Here is a 21,767-nt window from a genome sequence, read left to right as displayed (position 1 = left end):
GATACTGATATCCTCTTTCATGAATCTGTTTTAGATATATGTATTGAGCAATATGCTCTAGACTTAACTTTTGTGTAATTTCTCTAAACTCTCAAGCTTTGGCTTGCTGTTTGTAACTAAAAAAAAAAAAAAGTGCATCTGCGCATCCTTTGACCTTTGATGCTGTAGTTAGAGTTGGCCCAAAACGCCGCGCGCACTTTGCTTTTCACGTAGTGAATATTTTGCTTTTGGCGCAGTGAAAGAGGACTTGGGGCTTCTAGTTAAAAAAGAAAATCGACTCACACTAAAACAATAGATGACGGATACTTTGTGGCTTGTATCTGTGCTCTCGCCCCATTTCTGTACCAAAAGATGAAAAGGTGACGGATTCTTACAAGTTGATGATATTTTGTTTCTTTCTGGTAAAAGTTGAGGGCTTTTATTTTTGCATGTGCAATTATTATTTTTTTTTTTTACACTTCTTGTAAGATCTCCATTATCTCTCCTGTTGCAGGCCCAGGCAACGACAACCAACAAGGGCTCGAGACTCGTAAGCTTCATGTCTATTTGTAGGCTTCCTTTTCTCAGCCCAGAGATTTAAGAAACCCTCAAAGCCCAATCATCAAAAGTTTTCTTTTTTTAATAGGACGACTGCAGATTTTATCTTCACAAAATAAATTAAAAATATCATGTCCTAATGGAATGGCCTATAGCCACTTAAATATGGAATTTTGAGTTTGAATTAGTATGAATATAGAAATTATGTTTGGTTCTGTTAAGAATATTAAATAAGAGAATATTAACAATAAAGATAAAAAAAATCTTGTATATTAATCTACCCGACTCAGATAATTTACAAATCCTAATTTTGAGGTAAAACATGAGGTGAGAACTGTTATTAACCTCATCTTGAAGTGGTATACAACTCCCTTACTTTTAATTAAATGTGATACCCTTTATCTAGTTTTTAGGGTCATCGGCAATTAAATGATTAACACTAATCACCCTAACTAATCCATTCTAATGTTCCAACAAGTTTTATTACCAATTAGATACTTGAATTTGACTTAATCAAATAATTATATGAAAAAATAAATTAAAAGTTTGCATTCTCTGATGGAAGGAAGATATTTTAATTTCCTATACTTCGAAAAAAATTGGGTGCAGTGATTGTTTTTCCCTTCTGAACTCCAATTTTTTCAACAAGGATTAAGAATATAATATTTTATGTAAGAATAATTAAAAATATTAATTAATTGATTATATATTTTAAATAAATTAAGTTGCTAATTTAGTTAATGCTCGAGGCCTTTATATATTGAACTTAAATCCACTAAAGTTGATATTAAGAATTTATGTAAAGGTTTTTTTTTTATATTTTCTTTTTTTATTATTTTTTTATAAAATATAAAACCAACCCTCTTTTTTCAAAAAGACAAATTTCAAGAAAATCACCAATTCCCAAACTTAGAGTATCTGTTTCCCTGTATATCATCCAAATTTTTACAATTATTGTGAAGGAAACTGTTTCGCTCCAATTGATGCTAATTAATTTTGATGAGGGGAAAAGGTTAACTTTTAACCAAATAAAGTAAATTTTTAATTCTCTAATTTTATATAAAATTTTAATTTGATCTTTTAATTTTATAAAATATCTTTTTAGTCTTTTAATCCTAACATTGTCAATTTGAAATAATGTTTTTTTGCATCAATTATTATTATTTTCAAAAAATTAAACTTAATATGTCAATATATGAGAATATTTTGTCAATATTTAAAATTTTAATGTAAAAATTTATTAGGATAAAGCTAATAGTATTAAGATTAAAGAATTAAAGAGATACTTTATAAAGTTAAGAAATTAAAATAAAATGTTGTGTAAAGATAAATAACTAAATGTACATTTTAGCTGAAAAAGAAAGTTAAATTATACTCCCTCCTTCCGTTTAAAATGTAAGACATTTTTAATTAAATCTCACCCTTAATAAAGCACTTACCTACTTTTAAATTAACACTATTTTTATATTTATCTTTATTAAATAACTTACAATAAATATAAAATCATTCTCAATAAGAGCAGTTTTGAAAAACAATAATTACACTTTGAAAGACTAAAAATACTTTACATTTTTAAACATCTAACTTCTCAAAAAATATCTTATATTTTTAAATGGAGGGAGTATAAAACATCATTTTGCCCAAATTTTTAATGTGATAGGACAGTATCTAAAGAAACCAACACTTTTATATGGACGAAATGTTTTAATTTGAAATTAAATAAAAAATACTCAAGCACGTGCAAACGCACGTGTCATGACGTTAGCATGTTATTTCTCATGTGCACGTTCATGTTTTTTTCTCTTTTATTTTCTATTCTTTTTTTTTTTTTTCATGGTTAATAAATGGGGAAATTGTGAAGAACGGACCATCATGAAAGATTATTTGAAATAAGGACCAAGGTCCTTCAAATGAATTAAGATTATAACTTTATTTCTCTTAATATTAATTAACTTGAAGGACGACCTTAAACCTTTTTCCAGATAATCTTCCCTTATAGTCCTCTTTAAAACAAGAAAGCAATGGAGAAAAATGAGAAGAAGGGAAAAAACAGACCATATATATTGCCTTTTTGTGATTTTTTAAAAATTAAAAAAGAATTAAAAATTTAAAATCCACGTACTGAGGAAGATTTCCCTATGCCAGCCTCTTCATATTTTTTTAAAAAATAATAAATTTAAAAATTCAAACTTCCATATAACTTACCATTTGTAACAATGCTTTTTCCCTTGAATAAAAAAAGTTCGGGTTTGAAAAATAATAAGAAAGTTAGATTGATTGTAAACTTTTGAACATAAGATAGTAAAAGAGATTAATATATGCCCATGCATATTCTAATTCGCACACCATATTGATGTATAATTAAAATTTCATGTGTAGTGATTGAAAGATTAATCAAAGCTATTTTACATAGACTCACCTATTTGATTAACTCTCTAATAACTCAATATGAACCTTTTTTAACACAACTCATTGGGAGAGTTTTTTTTTTTAATTTTTGTATACATATACCATTCTACAAGAAGTAATCATATATGTGCCATCGGATGTTTTTTATTTTTCTGAATACAAAGACATAGTTAAAATCATGCAGGGGTTACAAAAATCAGGTCGTATCAAAATTTATAAGTGGTTCATTATGAACAATGAGATTGGAATTGTTATGAGAAATTTCATGTGCAAACAAATCAACGCATTTGTTTGTTTCTCTAAAGACATGATCAAAGGTGACTGTCTAATCTTTCATAACAAGCTCTTTGATTTTCTTGATATTTGTCATTAAAGGATGACTATCAGAGAAGTTGTGTTGAATTAGTGAGAGGACTTTCATAGAATCAGTGTGTAAATTAATTTTTATGAGTTTAGCATTCCAACAAAATTAGAGACCTTCTAAAATGCTCGATAATTCAGCTGTAGTACTAGGGTGATAGTCAAGATATTTAGAAAATCCCATAATTTAATTTCTTTTTTCATCGTGAATGACTCCATCACAAGCCCTTGCCCCAAATGAGTTGACAGAACCATCTATATCGAGTCTAACCCACCCTGCTTCTGGAAGACACCAATTAGCTTCAAATCTAAGTTTGTTTTTATTTAAAATATTCACTCTTGATTGAAGCTATATATCGTTGATTATTTGTTTGGTACAAGAGAAGGCAATATTGGATGTTAAATGTGAATATTTCTTTCAATAAGAATTGAAATTTGGATTTGTTATGTTGTGAGAGACCCCAAATTCATTGATATGTCAATGTGAGACTTTAATCATACATTACTACACAAGACTTTGGAATAAGTTTTAAATATTTTATATCAAAATATAAGTTAACATCGCAGTATTTTATATATTTCTTCAACATGCAAGAGCATATATAAAATATATATTCACATGGTAAACAAAAATTTGATGGCGTGGTGCAATCACATCCTCGATCGCAAGACTAATATATATTTTATAAAGCCCAAAAAGGCTATGTAGTGTATATATAGAGTTGATGCTCTATTATGAGGAAAAAGATTGCATGTCTCCATCTGCAAGTCATTCCAATATATTATGCAAACAAACTCTAGAAACTCCCCATGATCTACAGATAATCTCCAAGTTGCATTTTATATATGATCAATTACTCCAAGTTGCTTCCTTCTCAATTCCATTTTTTATGATTTTAAAGTTGATCAAATTGAAACCAATTAAAGTAATTAATTATAACATACATTTTTTTTTGTTAGTAGCAATGATTTAGATTGCAATTTGAGTTGCGCTCAAAAATACTGTTCTTAAAAATTATTCCACCATACTAGCTAGTTAAACACGACAGCTTCTTATGATTAAATAAACATTTTCCTGCACATTGAACTGGGGCATGTAACAACAGAAACAAAGGGGCTTTTTAAGAGTTAAAAGATTTAGAACATATAATTTAATTTTATATTTTTGTAAGAATAATTCCAATAAAAAGTGCTCAGCGTTGATCTGACGAGCACGCATGGGAGGGCAAAGCAACTATTTTAGTTACTTTTCATGGAAAGCTGTCTGAAATCGTCTTCAAATCAATCACATGCAAACATCTAGGAATGCTTCCTATCAACGTCTCTGTCCATTTGGTTATAACTCTCTTGATTCTTCAATTTATATTTTATGTGATTGTGAAGAAGTTAAAGAAGTTTGGAAAAAAATTAGTTAAACCTACAAGATTTAACACCTTCTTCTCTTTTAATGTGTAGGATTGGATAATTTAGAATGCAAAGAATAAAGCAAGTAGCTTGAGAACAAGAAGAATGCCTTGACAGAAACTTTTTGCATGAGCTTACTAGAATATTTGAAAAGCTAGATGCAAAAAATTATACTTGGCAGATGACGTCCCTAACAACGATATTGCCTTCTTTAGCACTCAACAGATAAATAATGATTTAAGCTTTCGTCCAAAATCACTTGCTTGGGAAAAAACAACTTCACAGATGATAGAAAATGGAGTTCACCTAAACTCGAATGGGTTAAACTGGACACTAACAGTTCTGTTAACACTAATGGGGCCGCAGCTTGTGGAGGCATCATTAGAGATGATAAAGAAAATTGAATTAAAAGATTTTTCAAGTACCTTGGATATCAATCCAGCATAGCAGTAGAACTTATGGAATATTTGAGGGACTAAAACTTTACTGGAATGCGAAATTACTAAGAGTCAATATCCACTTTGATTTGATGGAAGTGTTGTCACTCATTAATCGCACTTACTCTGACAGTCACCCTTATTATGGAATTATTAGGAAAATTAAAGATCTTGTTATGAGAGATTGGATAGTCACATTTGGCCATGTTTATAAAAAAGCAAATAAATGTACTGATCTCTTAGCATATTGGCCTCCGCATGATACCTTTAGTATTATGATTTTTGATGTGCCACCGCATAAATGTAAAAATCTCATAATTTTAGATATAACTAGATCTTAGTCTCTTTGCACGGTTTTACTGTGGCCTTATAATTAAAAAAAAAGAAACTATTTTAGTTTTAACAACATAGATCTTTAAAAATACACTCGTAGCATAATTTATACTGAGGTTCTCTTACTCATACAATGTGGGACTTTTCCTTTCACACACATATCCACAAAACTATAATAGTGTCTCGCCAAACTTTTCACCATCAACATTACACACACATCATGCATGTTTTAATCATGCATATAGATTAATCACAGCAGCTGGTAGGTTCAATGCAAGTCCTTGAAGTTTTTTTTTTTTAATATTGTTGTTAGAATTCAAAAGTTGCTGCTTTGTATTTATACTGACCCGCCCATTGTGTTTGGGGATAAGTTTTACGAGAACCCAAGTGGTATTTGCACGCAAACAAACATATAAAGAAATGGGAGGTACCACACAACAAGTGAGCGGTTTCAGTCAAGCCTAGAAAGTAGAAGCTCGTCGACTACATAAAAGATATACATGGAATTAATTATTTTACTCTGTTTGTATCTTCTCTATACCTCTATCGCAGGAATCATCCATCTCATCACCGATGAGATATTGATAATGACACCTTTTTTTTTTCCCAACCAAACCTTTTTAGAAATCTTAAAAAGGGTTTTAATTCCAACCCTTTGTTTGTATTATTAATGCCTCCCACTCCTTGCCATATTAGAATTAATTATTTGTTTTATTTCCTCAACGCATGGAGTGAAGATAAAGATGCCTGCCTCCAAAACTTGCTTTCTCTTTTACTTCCTATGGTTGACCATATTCCTATGCGTTTTCTTAACCTAGCTAGCGCTAGTATGTAGTTATAATACTATACATGTTTATATTTAAACCTAATAATTATCTAAAAAAAGTACTCCAAAAATGTAAAATCTTGACTAATTTTGATCTTGCTTATGCACAATAATCCATATAATTATTATGAGTCTCACAAGAAAAATTAAAACCTAATAAATTATGGGGCTCTTTCACTTAACATATTACAGGCAAATATGTATAGGAGGTGAGTGTACTCTTCGCTTTAAAATTTCATTACTCCTATGTAATATTTTAAATTTTGTTTGTAAAAAATTTGAAAAATTAGTTTTAACTCTCATATTTTAGGTGATTTTCAACTTAACCCATGTATGTGTGTCTAGATTCGTCACTCACTACGATAGGTTAGTGTTTTAAAATAGATTATTTCTTTGAACTTGCCCTCTAAACATTGATGATTTTTCATTAAAAGGTGGATATCATGAAAAAGACAATCCTTGAGTTTTCTGAGGGGAACTAATGTACAACGAGAAGGGAAAAAGGGAAGAGAGAGAAAGAGGAAGGAGGAAAGCCGAAATTCTTAAAATATTTATTAAATAATAATTAAAGCTAAATAAAAATGAAAATCTTAACTCTATTTATAAAGTTCTAAAAATAATAAAATGATGGATTTAAATTTAAATCCCAAATTTAAAAATATACTCACAGGATGATAATATCCTATTTTATTGAATATAAATAAATCTAAGATAAAAAATATAATATTAATGGATAAAATTTTTATTTAAATATTCCTAATGAATAATCATAATATCTTAAATAAACTCTAATTATTCTAATTAATCATTATCCCATGTTTCATCAAAAACTCACAAGAAATTAAAAGTCGTTCAAGGGGCTGTCTTATGCTTTTTTTTTTTCTTCATTGTTTTTTTAATGCTAAGCATTTATTATTATAATGATAGGAAAAATATTGTATGAAGTGCGCGCGTGGTGTTTTTGTTTAGCACTAGACCCTGAAGTTTCTCCATAGATTGTTGAGCTGATTTATAATCCTTTTGATTTCTCTCTTATCTGTCCTGGGGATGCTCATGGACGGGAGTTAGATTCGTATATGGATTTTTATGTGCAATTATCTACAGTTGACATCATGAATTACGATACTTAAGAGGTGGTTCTTGTCGTTTGACTGATCATCACACCCACACAGAGACACTCACAAACGTTGTAATTTTTACGCTTTTCAAAATCACACGCACACAACAGTGAATCAAGTATCATCCCAAATCAATGAAACTACCGACTTGTGGATATCTGCTCAACTTAAAATCTACGCATACTTCATCGTTAACAACACCGAACACCGACTTAAGCGAGACTAATATCAGAATATTATTGTTTGATGGTATAAGATAAGGAAAGATGTAATAGAGGCAGTGAGTAATATAATATAGGTGAAAAGGTACAGAGAGCATATGGTGAGACGAATTATATTATATATATAATTTGGAGGATTGAAAAGCGAAATAAAGAAATGAGGAAGCCTCGTGAGACACATGAGCACAGTCCTCGCTGTTAATTGGATCCAAGGTCATGTGCCCCCGAGATGCTTGCTGACCAATCTCATCATCTTCATTACTCCATCACTGCTAGCTCTCTCTCTCTCACCTGCTTCGAATCAATCTTCTGCTCATATCTATGATCACACACACTCACCTACATATTAAACATTTTGTAATGTCATGTGATCACGTCCTATAAGCACGCAGCAGCTTCTGAATATTTTTAATATACAGATATAGTTTTTATTATAATATGATTTTGTTTTTGTTCGACATTCTGTTATGAGTCGGCCCACGTCTGGAACCTCAGAAGAGGTTTATAAGTTCCATTCTTATGAGTATATATGCTCGTAGTAACACATACTGATATAGCTGATGAAAGATTGTGATGATATTTGATGGATCAAGTTTAATTTTAATTTATGCTAGAACCTTCCTTGAAATTGTTAAAATTATTACATTTATATAATCCCGCTTGATGATTAAACTGGCCTAATTAAGACGAAGAAGGATGTGATGTTTTAATGGTAAAATTAAAGCTTAAATCAGACTAATTCGAAAGAAACAGACAATACTTTAACTCAGGGATGGATCCACGTTAGGGATTGCATACTAAGACCCCAAAATTTTTATATGCCCCCATTAGAAAATTTCATTTGCCCCCATCATTTCAAAAAATTCACTTTCCACCTTATAAAAATTCACTTCTCCCATATAAAAATTTATGATCTAAAAGACTAAAAAATTTATCCCATCAAAAAGTAATTTTTTTAATTTTATTGTAATTTTTATTTTATGCATTATTTTTAGCATTTAATTTTGTATATTATGTTATATCCTTAATAAAAATTAATAAATATTTAAAATTATTTTTATAAAAATGTTAATATATTTTTAAACAAAAATTAATATATTCAACTATATCTAAAAGTTAAAACTGCAAGTGTGCACATATAATTGGTACGAAATTGTTAATGCAATTCTCACAAGTTGATCTATAAATTGGTCAAGCCTTCCCAACCCATAATACCATGTATATCCCACCAGAAGATTAAAAGGCATCACACTTTCTTAACCTATATGAGCATTTTTTTATATATATATAAATACTAAGTTAACATGGAGTAATACGTCCTTAATTAATGTTGAGACGTGTGGTCGGCTCACAGTGTCCCATAAATAATTAAACAAGATGTCAAAATTAGATCTCTCGATAAAATTAAAGTTTGCGTACATGCCAAGTTGTCATGGATTTATAAGTTACAGGAAATGAATTCATAATTTATGAAGAATACACACACACCATGGTTGGTACAATATAACAGTAGAGCAGCAGGTGGAAGGAAGACAAAAAACAAATAAGAGTAGATACAGTGATATATACTATTCTGTGTACCATGATTACATGAACAGGTATGCATGTAAAATAGGACAATGAATAATCATGTGAGCGCTGGTTTATGCCAATCAGATTGCTCCTTTTAGATTGATTCCTCGCCCAAATTATGCCATTAATTACCAGGCCAAAAGTTATATATATATATATATATATATCATAATCAGGGTTTTGTTTAATTAGTATCTACTCATAGATGATTAATTTAGTTTTAAATAGTTCCGTTACTTCGATCTGCATATGTAATTAATATTCCTTTTTCTGTTTTGGGCGCAAAAAATACGGTGGAGATTTTCTCGTGTTTTGCTGCTGTGTAGTGGAGGGAGCTTTTAAAGGATGATGAGGAATTCCATGCGGCTCGCTGTGTTCTTGGTTGGAGCAATAACATAACGTGACATGGACATGAAGTGTGTTTGGTTTGACCAGTCAACTTTTTCGAGCCCTCGATCACGTTACCCTAATCTTCCTGTTCCCTCCACTTTTCCTGCAACTGCTACTTTCTTTTAATTTTCTTTTAATTTTTCATCATAATATCAATATTAACTATATACTTCCTCCGTTTTTATATAAAAAAACTATATTATATAATTTAAAAAGTTTATTAACTATAATAATTATGTTTGAAAATAAAAAAGTTATGCATGAATTGAACCTTTAAATAACTTACATCCCAAAAAATATAAAATAACTTTATATTAATTCTTCCTAAGCAGAATGGCATAAAAACATGTGTTAATACTACTGAAAGCGGTCGTGACCATTTAGGTACAGGGCCTCATGTTTAAATTTGGGATTTGAGAATACTCAATTTTTTGATGAGCCAATATTTTTGGAAATATGATGCTGCATTTTTTTTTTAAAAAAAATCTAGAGTCACCATTAACTGGAACTGGACACAAAACCAAAATTTCAAAATGATAGACTCCATAAAAAATTCTAAAGTCAACTATTAATTTGAAACATAATGTTGATATATAGTAGTGTTTTGGATGGAACTCTAGGGTTATGCCTCAAAGATGTGAATTAGCCATGCACTCTCCACAGTTATTTTATTAAAGGATGTGATTTCAATGTCTAAGCAAATTAAAAGGCTCCAAAGCTACTTGTTAAAGTAGACTAGCTAAACAAGTAAACATTGCAGACGAGGTATATTCCCTGCAAATTGATCAATTCATTAAATTAGATTAAAAAGATAGCGGTAACAGAGAGATATATTGACAATGAAAATATATAGATAACATGGTATTGCGTGTAGACACTGACAAGCGCAGAGAGGGTGTCAAAAAAACAAAAGAACAAAGCCGATCTCTCTCTCTCTCTCTCTCTCTCTCATTCACACAAAAACTAAAACCAAAGCACTCGTTTATTGTAAGCCATAGAAGAGAGAGTCCCAAACTCTAAGCTGAAAGAGACGACAGTATATGGCGTATCTCTAGAACCCTGATTCTTCTCTCTCCTAAACCCCTCTTTAAATATAACCCTCTTCTTTCTTCCATGCACTGTCTTTCCTCTCTCTCTCTCTCTCTCTCTCTCTCTAATCCCACACAAACAAGTAACTTCTCTATAACTTGGTCGCTCAGGCCTCTCCCTAATTCTCAGTAGATAGTAGTGTCGCGTTTTGATTAATATTTAAGATGTCTAGCAGAAGATCAAGGTCCAGACAATCCAGCGGTTCCCGGAACATCACCGACGATCAGATCAATGACCTTGTTTCGAAGTTGCAACAGCTTCTTCCTGAGATTCGCGATAGGCGTTCTGATAAGGTATTTCTAGCTTCTCTATCACTTCCATCTGGTTCTTCTAACAGCTCTTTGGGTTTGAAGTTTTTTACTGCATAAACAACTAAACAAGATGAATGATTACGATCTACAAACATGGCCACTTAGATTAGTATACTACTTTGTTAAAGTGGTCTATTTATTTGTTATTGTTACTTGTGGCACCACCTTTTTTTTTTCCTCATTTTTATGAAAATTGTTTTCACAACTTGGCCCGCAAATTCTTAATTAATCAGTCCACACCCTCAACTTCAACGCCTCTGAAAACTTCAATTAAAAAAAAATATCGAATCTTTTCTCGGAATGTTTGAACTTCACTTCTTGTATCAGTACTTAATCTTAGAAACCTCTCCCTTTTATGACTTTCTTGTTATATTGCCTACCGATCGATATTTCTAAGAGATCTTATTCGACTGAAATTGCCTTGATCAGTTAGGTATTGTCGGAGTTGCATTATACATAATTTCCGTAAAGGCTGGTCCTTAAATCCTATCCTAAGTCTGACGTAATAATATAAAAAGATCTCAACATAAAATCATATGGAGAGATTGGCATATATATATATATATATATAGCTCCATCTTGAGCAACTGATCACGACTTGAATCCAGAAGAACGATAACTTAATTATTGCAAGCATGACACAATATGTAAGGCAGAAAATTCATGAATTAATTAAGAAGTGCAACTAAGTAGATTATATATTAATCTTAATTAATATGGTGTTGAATGCGATCGAGAGTGCAGGTTTCAGCGGCGAAGGTGTTGCAGGAGACGTGTAATTACATCAGAAGCTTACACAGGGAAGTGGACGATCTAAGTGAACGTTTATCTGAGCTCTTAGCTACAACTGATAGTGCACAAGCTGCCATTATTAGAAGCTTACTTATGCAATAAACCTCTTCTTCTTTCTTAATCTATTTTCTTAGTTTATTTAATTAAGTGCCTCTTAATTCCACTTAATTATGAGGAGAGTACGTACCTGTTTTCTTCTCCTTAATAATTGAGTTCGTTTTTCTCCAGTTTTTGTGCACTAGTACTAGCTAGCTAGGGTTTGTGTACTAGATATATATGCATCATCAATCGTAACTTCTTTTATTCTAAACCCTTCTCTTCAGATCTTGAATAAAAGCTCTTCTTCCCGATTTTGTGTATTCATTAATATCTTCTTTTTTTACGGTTACTTTTCACTTTCTTCGTTCTAATCTCTAAGACAAGTATAATATATATTGAATGATGCAGGCCATCATAAAAATAATACTTTTTTAGGGTAAGTTTACGGAGAGGTCTTTCAAATTTCATTAAAGTTATATAAACTTTATTTCCTATATGTTCTTAAACATCAACACAATCATTTTAGTTTTAATCGTTTGTACATTATATATTTAGTTTGTGAGATTAGCTTCACAAGCCCACGTGCCAACCCAAAACAAAGCACAATGTGTGGTGAGAGGAGAGATAAACCATTTACTTTGGAATCTCAACTAACACAGTCATCAATTATATATAATTTGTATTTGAATACAATGCACTCAAAATGGAGAACATAAATTTGTATTACACACACACACACACATGTATGTATCATACTAGCTACTAAAAGGCTAAAATGCCTCCGGTCCAGGCATAAATTGTTCGTACGTGTTATGTAACATTTTCGTCACATCTTTTGAAGAAATATTGTGTAATTAATTAAAATTTTTAAAAGTTGAATTACAAAATTTAATCATACTAACTCCCAAAGTCTATTTATAAGAAACAATTTACAGTTAACTTTTAATTATAAAGTGCTTTTATAAAAAGGTCCAAAGGTAATGCCACTGTAAACTGATTAGTCAACTAATTCATCTTTAACTTTATGCATTATAATGGGTTAATATGCAATTTGAACCCTGAATTATAGATCTAAGAGTGATTTGAATCTTAAACTTTAAAAAGGTGTATTTTGAATTCTAAACAATTAAAGTTGGGATAAATTTTTCTCTAAAGTATAATTTTTCCTAAGTGAATTTGATGGATGTTTGTTAAAAATTAACAGTAAAAGTGAAATTACTCCAACTTTACCAAATTCATCCAGTTCTTTTTTTTTTTTGGGCGAACACCAAATTCATCCAATTCCAAACACGCACAAATTCCATTTGGGACAGGTTAGGCTAGAGTAGTAGCTTTAATCAATGTCCTGTCTCAAATTTGTTTCTTACTATTATAATAAAAATGTATAAAATTGTTAAAAGTAATTTTTTTATTTTAAAAACAATATAGAGTTCTATATGTTTTGTCACGCCCCAAAATAGAGAGTGACTGATATGGTGTAAATCATTCTCACCTTCCCGTAAGCCTCCAAGTGAATGTTTATTTCTCTTTCTTTCTTTTTTTTTAAAAGAATAAAATTCAGTCAAATCACATAAGAATTAAATAACTTCTGTAAATTTATTATCATAAGAAAGTGTCAACGTTTTTGTAAAAATTTCGGCAGAACCTCTCCTGTAATTAGGATCTCCCGAAAATTTTACAACAAAATTTTTTACAATTAACAGCATAAATCAAGAGCATAGCTCCTTCCAGCTAGCAACCAATATACAGACAAAAATAAGTTTCATCAACAACTTATGTGGAGTATCTAGTCTTTCTTTTAAATCAAAAAGACATACAATTTATGTATTTACATTAAAGCAACAATACCAATCAAAATGTCCACCCACTGTAGTTAGTTGCCCTTTTTGAGGTCGTTGATGAAATTGGCATCAGCTAACCAATCTGAGACCAAATAATTTTTTTGATGAATAGCATTCCCATGAAAAAATTCTTAAAATTTCAATTGACAATTTATAATAATGATGTCAGATGGTTGGAAGTAATTCTACCAAGATTTATAATGCACGTAAGGCATAATCATATTTATAAAATAAGAATAAGTTGAAAACATTTTATGTTATCATGTTTAAAGAAACAATCTGCTCTCATAAAACTCGAAGTGATACAATTTACTAAAAAAATTGGGTAAATTTCGAAAACATATATTAATCAACATTTAAAATTCTGAGAACTTAACAGAACAGGTTACAAACGTGGACACATAGTCCACGAGGGTAAATAACCAAACGCGACTTATGTCACAAAAACAAACGTGGACATACCAATCCACGAGGGTAAGTAATCAAACGCAGCCGAAGCTACGAAACAAACATGGACACACAGTCCACAAGGGTAAGTAACCAAACGCGGCTCAGGCCATGGAATCAAACGTGGGTACGAAGCCCACGAATACCAAACGTGAGAATAAAACTCACGAAACAAACTTGCTAGTATTTAACCACAGCGCGCTACGGGCTAACGAAGCTGCCGTTAGCAACTGTGTTCTGTTTGGAGTCCTCTCAAAAATCGTGTTTCAAACATGCGAGAAAATAATTATTTTTGAAATATAGTCAGCGTTTCCAATGCCAAACTCGCATGTATCACTTTAAATTTTAATTTAAAACCTGTTGAAAATAATCTTTCATAAAATAATATACGAGCTTGCATTATCTAAATAATCAAGGATTTGAAGAGTTTAATAAACTAAATAATTTCATAAATCTTTAAAACATATTCCCTAAGGAAATAAATGCATATATCCTCCTTTAAACGTCTCGCATCAATATCACAAAATTTCAAAACTAATGTAATTCACAAGAATAAAATATCTCAATGAAAATTTATAAAAAAAATAAAAGTACCAATAAAAATAAAAATAAATTAAAAGGAATGCTATTCACTTACCTGTTGAAGTTCTAAATTCCCGAAAATATTCTTCTTTTAAATCTTTTCAGGGTCTTGTTCTTCCACACACCCTATAAAATATAAATATATACAATTTTAATAACTTTTTAATTTATAACACAATCTTTATTAGTCACCATCTAAATTTCAAAAACCAAATTTATGATTTAAAGGGAGTTCAAGCATTATTATTTATTCCTCTAACATCCTTCATAAAACTTTAGCCATGCCATACTATTTCCTTGGAATAGGAGTTTTCTCCAAATCTTTACACCACTTACCTTAGGTGCATTACTTCTACCTCTTCAATTTTAAGCCTTTGACCATTCACCAAAAATCAATCAAACTCTCAATATACACATGATTGTGTGCAAGCTCATAATTAAATTCCTTTATAAAGCTACAAGTGAATCCCTAAACCAATAATTCCCATCAATATTTAGGATTTAAATTTTTTTATGTCCTCATACAAGCCCTTCAATGACATCTTATAGGTACCAACCATATATCCAAGTTTGTCTCTTTCGATTTCAGTCCAGATATATATATATATATATATATTTTCGGTCAAGGCAACAACAGAACACCCACCAAAATTTTTTTATAATTTCAGTCCTCAATCAGAACTCTCTCTTTCTCGCATAAATTCAGCAAGAAAAGTCCTTAAATTTCTCACCTTAAACACCAGTAACGGCAGAGGCAGCAAAGAAGGCAAAATCTACAGCAAAACAGGGGAGAAAAACAAAACTCTCCAGCTGATGCAAGAAACAGAGGGAGACACAGCACTGTTCAGAAGAAAAGGAAACTAGAGTCAGCATCGCCTTAGCTCAAAACTAGCATCACCCATTTTTGACAACTTAACACGGTGGAAAGCTGAGCTCGTATAAGGGAGAATGACGCAAAAACAGGGAAAATTCTAACCAAAATGGAAGGACTAGCCACGAGCACACCGGCGACAATAAGCTACGCGAACGCAGCGCTAGCTACGGTGGAAAGGGAAGAAAACAGTGACCCGCGAAAGGCTAAGCAAAAATTCATCCAACCTCAGATCTCCTTTTTCTCTTCGATCTCCAGCGACGACGGTGAGAGGTGCACCCACGGTCACCGGCCAACGAACACAGAGGGAAGAGGAACGATGAAACTCTCTCTCTCTCTCTCTCTCTCTCTCTCTCTCTCTCTCTCTCTCTCGCGGAGCTTCTGCTCTAGAATGACCAAGAAAAGAAGAAGGAAGAGTTAAAATATCTGATGAAGCTAAGGACAGTTTAGTAATTTCGCACAGCCAGAAAAAGAAAAAAATTAACTCTTCTTTTGGTCTTTTCCAAATTCAAACTTGGGACCTTATGTATGGGAGGTTGCTCAGCTGTCACTAGACTAAGTCTCTAACTTATTATATTTATCCCAAAAATTAATATAAACACACTTTAAGCAAGTTACCCTATACATATATATTTATTTATTTATTTAAATTTTGTTAGGGTTATTACATGTTTGGATAAATTGATATGAATTTTTCAATTTCATCATCAATTTCAAGACAAGGTGAGGGAGGGTTGACTTGAGACAATAGAATATGTGAGCATAAATATAAACTATAATTGCTTTTTTTTTGGCAAGATTATAAATTAAAACATGTGAAATGGAATAAAAAAAAGTCCTTTATTTATTTACCAAAAAAAAGAAAGAAAAGAAAAGAAAAAGGTCACTAAAGATTCAATAAGAGAGTGTGGTATGTGGATAGTCTCTAAATTCAATTCTTATTCTCATTTATCACATGACACCGATTGTTTTTTGACCTTACAATACTATACACAGCAACAGATAAATTAAAAATAAATAAGAATAAACTTATTTGCATTTTATTTGTTATAATAACGAATGAAAATCATAAATATATATCATAGTGATGCTACACAACAACCTATAAATATTAATTAATTAATTAGTAACCCTTCTCGAAGGAGGACGTGTGTAAGGTTCTTGGAGGTTTGTTTTGAGTTTGGGATCGCCTTGAAACTCGATCTCTATTCATGCGTCCTGATCTGTAATTTTCGAAGCTTTCTAGTTTGCATATAACGACAATGCAAAACTATAAATCCCATTCTCTCTGTCCTCTTCATGTTCTTCTCTGAAACGAGAAGGATATGAATGATGCGGGAGAATCATCAGATCATTACACATCAATCTGGACATTATTCTCACAGAGGCCGAACCGTTTTTTCAAGAGGTTACCTTCCTCTTATGGGAAATTGCTTTCGACAGCGTCCCAAGGCTGATAATACTCTTCCCTCTCACACTTTTTCCGGTACGACATTGTAGTCCTCTCTGCTTTCTTTTAAGTTTTGATTACCGGTCACATGGTTGAATGCGCTACGTTTTGTTATGCCATTATGGGAGTGACTCTTAATCCTATTTGCCTCCATTGAAATTGTAGTTGTTAATGAAGCAGGAACTAATATGATTTTCTTTTAATTAAACCAGTTTTCCCCCCTTGCAAATGAGGTTTGTTCTTCTTGAGTATCTATCTCAAGTGGCTAAGAACCTTTATCTAATTGGGAGTTCGCTTTATTATCGTGTTCAGTTTGTTTCATTCATTTCTTTTACTTTTTAGCCGATAATTAGCAAATTCTCATTATGTATTTTCTTGCCAAATTAATTTAATGATCAATTATGTTGGGACAAAACTATCTCCAGTGTGTTTTCCTGTGATGAAATTTCTACAGATAAACAAATGTACTTGTTCATTTTAGCATTTATCATATTGATGATTATGCTATATTATTTTCTCCTCCATGTGTTGTCAGGAAGTCATTAGAACTTAATTCTACGCTCATTTTTTTTCTTTTGAAGATTCGTTTGACAAGTTGACGACTGCTACTTATCTTTTGATTGCACAAGTTGTTGGAAACATCCTCCCTTTATTTAATTACTTTGATGCTTAATCTACAGGGGAATTTAGCTTTATCCCAAAAAGATAGCTTTTTCTTTATGGTATCTCACTCTATTGAATTTTCTTTTTATTAAAATCAATAATTCAATATGTTGTGCAGGTGCTACACAAGTTTCTAGTAGAAGCACCCATTCCTACGCTCATTCGAGTCCAGTGAAAGGATACAGTGATAAAGCTAAACCTCAGACACTCCCCACTCCAAGATTGGAAGGCGTCATACTATCCTCCCCACATTTGAAAGCCTTCACATTCAATGAGCTTAAGGATATTACTAGAAACTTTTGTCCTGATAATATGCTTGGAGAAGGGGGATTTGGTAAAGTCTATATGGGGTGGATTGATGAACAAACCTTTGGACCTGCAATGCCTGGGTCTGGAATGGCTGTAGCTGTAAAGAAGCTCAAGTCTAACGGCTTTCAAGGGCATAAGGAGTGGCTGGTCAGTCCCTTTGTTTAACACTGCCGCTTTTGTTTTAAATAGATCAGAGCTCATCATGGATTTCTTTACTTACAGTCTGAACTCATTTATCTTGGTCAACTTCATCATCCAAATCTTGTCAAACTTTTTGGATTCTGCCTCGATGGGGATAGTCGGCTTCTGGTATACGAGTACTTGCCCAAAGGCAGCTTGGAGAATCATCTATTTCGCAGTACGTTGATCCCTTCAGTAGCATAGCTTTCAAAGAATGATAGTCTTAACCTGGAAGTACTTTAGTTTACAGTTATACAGACCAAACCACCAAACTATTTTACCATTATATTGCCATGCAAGTTCAAACAATGCTAAAGAAAGTGTGCTATAATCAACCCTGGAACCGTAAACTGCAGGGGGTGCACAACCACTTCCTTGGGAAACAAGGATCAAAGTTGCTATTGGTGCTGCTCGAGGCCTCACCTTCCTCCATGACTCTGAACAACAAGTTATCTACCGTGACTTCAAGGCTTCTAACATCCTATTAGATTCGGTGTGTTATTTAAACAGTCACATTGCTATTGTGGGCACCTGATGCAAAATGCTTGTAATTTACCCGTGGATTGTTGCAAGCCTCCTCTAAAGATTAGGAAAGATGATGATCAAAAGAAAAATTTAAGAAAATGTACGAAGGAAGGGCCACAAAGGCCAAAGTTGTCTTCCCCGTGGCTTTAACTATTTTCCCCCTTTTCTTCATTACACCCTTTGTAGGGCACGTTTGGATTTGACATTTTTAATTTATGGAAAGTACTTTCCCACTTTCCAAATATGGGATGTTATTTGGGTATTTTATATTGTGCTAACTGACCTTTCAAAAATACATCGAAAAAGTAATGGGAAGTGGATTTGGCCCACGGGTCAGGGGGGAGCTTTTGAAACGCAAATAGAACATTGGAGCATTCACTGGGGCTAGTTTTAATCAAAACGCATCCTTAGAGTTACATCCCCAGTCCTCTTTAAATGGATGATTGAAAGTTCATTTTAACTTCAATAGTGCTTGTTATCCTGTATTTCAATGTCAGTTTTCTATGAATACAGGAATTTAATGCAAAACTCTCAGACTTCGGTTTTGCCAAAGCAGGGCCCACTGGCGATCGTACTCATGTTTCCACTCAAGTCCTCGGTACTCATGGCTATGCTGCTCCTGAATATATTCTTACAGGTTTGGTTTCTCGATCAGATTTACTCACATACTTTTTGGTCCATGAACATATGTGATCCTATCATCTTCCTCAGCATTTCTTATGATTCCTTTTGCTGTTGATATAAATATTTGAAATTAAGCCAGTGCTTTCCATGGATATCACCCCAAGAAACTTATTGACTTGGTGATGAATGGAATTCTATAAGCCTTGAATTGGAATTGACAGGTCAAATAAGCAAAAATTGAACTACTTAACATGTTTCCTAGTATATGACGCTCACTTCAGTCTTTAAGATTGATGCGAACTTAACATCAAGGATTCCTTTTTACCCATTTTCCCAAGTAGCCTTCAATCGTTGAACTAGTTTTATTTATTCAGTCAATATATCCCGAGTTGTTCCGAACTAAATTCTGCTTTTTATATGGAATGGCTTAGAGCAGGTTTGATATTGCATTGGTCTTGATTAAAACCATGTTTTGACTAAAAACTCCTCTCAAATTACTCTGGTTTAGATCAAAGCCAACGCAATACCAAAAACACGCTTAATATCATTGTTCTGGATGTCTGAGCAACTTTATGCTTTTCCTTGAAACTGATCTCCAAATTATGGCAGGTTGGTTGACTGCAAGGTGCGATGTCTATGGCTTTGGGGTCGTCCTATTGGAATTACTATCAGGATGCCGTGCCATTGATTCAACAAAATCCGGAGTTGAACAGAATCTGGTCGATTGGGCAAGACCTTATTTGGGTGATAGGAGGAAGCTATTCCGGATCATGGACACCAAGTTAGAAGGGCAGTATCCACAGAGGGCAGCTTATAAAGCTGCAATTCTTGCTCTACAGTGCATCAGTGAGGCCAAAATCAGACCCCAGATGTCTGAAGTTCTGGCTGCTCTAGAACAGCTTCCACTTGCCAGAACTTCAGCCGGTTCCTCATCTAGATCCAGAGCAGAGAGGAGTCCCTCCTTAAGCCCCGTGGTAGAGCGAGGTCATACAGACACATCCTCTTTGGGACATAATCATCAATCAACAGAGAGAAGGTCTATCTCCAGTCACTTGACTGAGAGCACTGTAAGATCCCCTGTCAAATCTCCCATAGTACCGCGTAACAAGAGTGGATATCCTCTTCATGTGGATATCACAACGTAGATTCCTTCTTTAATTTGTGGATCCTGTTAGGTTTTGTGGTCTACGACTTTTTAAAATGAAGATTCACGACTGTGGTCCCAGGCCTATCATTGGAATCAAAATGCATAATCATAATCAAGTGAAATTGCTTCATGTTTCTGCATTCTTGCAGCAAGTTTCCAGTGATAAAGTAATCTATCACAAGAACTTCGGTTTAACATTAACTGTGCATGTAAACGAGTCTATTTTTTAAGATAACAAGCTTCTGCATTCTTTCTTTCTTTTTTTTTATAACTACATGGCAGCGAAACTATACAAACACTTAACAATAGTCATTCTGTTCATATATATATAGACATACACTTTGAAATTTGGTCTCTTAACATGAATATAAATTCATGTTAAGTATAAATAATAGTATATAAGGTTCAACTTTAACATATATAACCAAAGTAAAAGATTGCTTTTGTTGAACCATTTGGTAATTTTGAAAGCACAATGTTAAAATTAAACAACCTAAACGCTCAAAACACATTCTATTTAAAATTAATCAACCTGAAAGAAGTGTTTAAAGGATACATTGCAGAAATAGCAGCAACATATCTACGCTCTGTACTGCGAAATGAAAAGAATGTTTTCCCGTTGTTTGGGATATTATACAGGGACTTTAGCCTTTAGCAAATTTAACCAACATTATATGACTAAATAAAACTAATAACCCACCTTTTCTTAAATTAAGATAATGGCCGTTTTCTAATTTGCCTTTGATACAAAAGGCAAAACTATCCTTATACATCACAATACCTTGATTCTCCTTTTTCATATTGGTTTCGCTTTCACCGACCTGAAGACATGGAGACGACACTGCACTCTCGGTCATGACAGTGAAAAAACTAACAGTAGATAATGAAATAGTTCACACCGATGGATAACAAGAGTTAGAAATTCAGTTAGGAGACCACAAGAATGTGAGGCGAGGCAAACTGGAAGCTATAGATTCAGGTTGAAAAATCATGAATGCAAGGTGAGGAAGTTTAAAATTACAGCTTCTACACAAAGCCACTCTAAAGCTGCAAATTCAGGGTGAGGAAATTCGGTTAGACTCTATTACAAGAGCCAGAGTTCAAGCGAGGGTTTCCTGAGATTTTGTTTGATCTATTTTAGAAAAATAATTATGTGTGTTTTGTGTTACTGATCTGTGATACTACATTATTGATATACGATTGTATATCAATTCTAAACAAGTTTATGTTTGATTATCTGGTTATGTTGATCTACGATAGTATATCAGTAATATATTATGATATATCACT

At 32.6% G+C, this 21,767-nt stretch overlaps 2 protein-coding genes across 2 annotated transcripts; both read left to right on the top strand.

Moving 5' to 3' along the window:
* Positions 1 to 10,644: 10,644 nt before the first annotated feature.
* On the top strand, positions 10,645 to 12,150 carry LOC129310059 (transcription factor PRE3-like). The gene is made up of 2 exons (XM_054951893.1): positions 10,645 to 10,989; positions 11,752 to 12,150. Exons 1-2 carry the CDS (start codon positions 10,861 to 10,863, stop codon positions 11,899 to 11,901), a joined length of 279 nt encoding a protein of 92 aa, XP_054807868.1. The 5' UTR covers positions 10,645 to 10,860; the 3' UTR covers positions 11,902 to 12,150.
* Positions 12,151 to 16,880: 4,730 nt separating this feature from the next.
* On the top strand, positions 16,881 to 20,674 carry LOC129309639 (probable serine/threonine-protein kinase PBL18). Its single transcript, XM_054951293.1, has 6 exons — positions 16,881 to 17,065; positions 17,811 to 18,148; positions 18,224 to 18,359; positions 18,538 to 18,674; positions 19,220 to 19,343; positions 19,940 to 20,674. Exons 1-6 carry the CDS (start codon positions 16,909 to 16,911, stop codon positions 20,473 to 20,475), a joined length of 1,428 nt encoding a protein of 475 aa, XP_054807268.1. The 5' UTR covers positions 16,881 to 16,908; the 3' UTR covers positions 20,476 to 20,674.
* The last annotated feature ends 1,093 nt before the right edge of the window (positions 20,675 to 21,767 follow it).

The sequence above is a fragment of the Prosopis cineraria genome, unplaced genomic scaffold (genome assembly GCF_029017545.1).
Source record: "Prosopis cineraria cultivar Desert tree isolate PC_DT_omini unplaced genomic scaffold, ASM2901754v1 PC4, whole genome shotgun sequence".
Taxonomy (NCBI): domain Eukaryota; kingdom Viridiplantae; phylum Streptophyta; class Magnoliopsida; order Fabales; family Fabaceae; genus Prosopis; species Prosopis cineraria.
The sequence above is the reverse complement of the archived record's forward strand: the minus strand, read 5'-3'. Positions and strand labels throughout refer to the sequence as shown.

Excerpts from the sequence above, each read along its gene's own strand:
- LOC129309639 (XM_054951293.1), top strand. The coding sequence starts at position 16,909 with ATGATGCGGGAGAATCATCAGATCATTACACATCAATCTGGACATTAT. Across the intron at positions 17,066-17,810 it reads TCCCTCTCACACTTTTTCCG|GTGCTACACAAGTTTCTAGT; the intron begins GTACGACATTGT and ends TATGTTGTGCAG. Across the intron at positions 18,149-18,223 it reads AAGGGCATAAGGAGTGGCTG|TCTGAACTCATTTATCTTGG; the intron begins GTCAGTCCCTTT and ends CTTTACTTACAG.
- LOC129310059 (XM_054951893.1), top strand. The coding sequence starts at position 10,861 with ATGTCTAGCAGAAGATCAAGGTCCAGACAATCCAGCGGTTCCCGGAAC. Across the intron at positions 10,990-11,751 it reads GCGATAGGCGTTCTGATAAG|GTTTCAGCGGCGAAGGTGTT; the intron begins GTATTTCTAGCT and ends TCGAGAGTGCAG.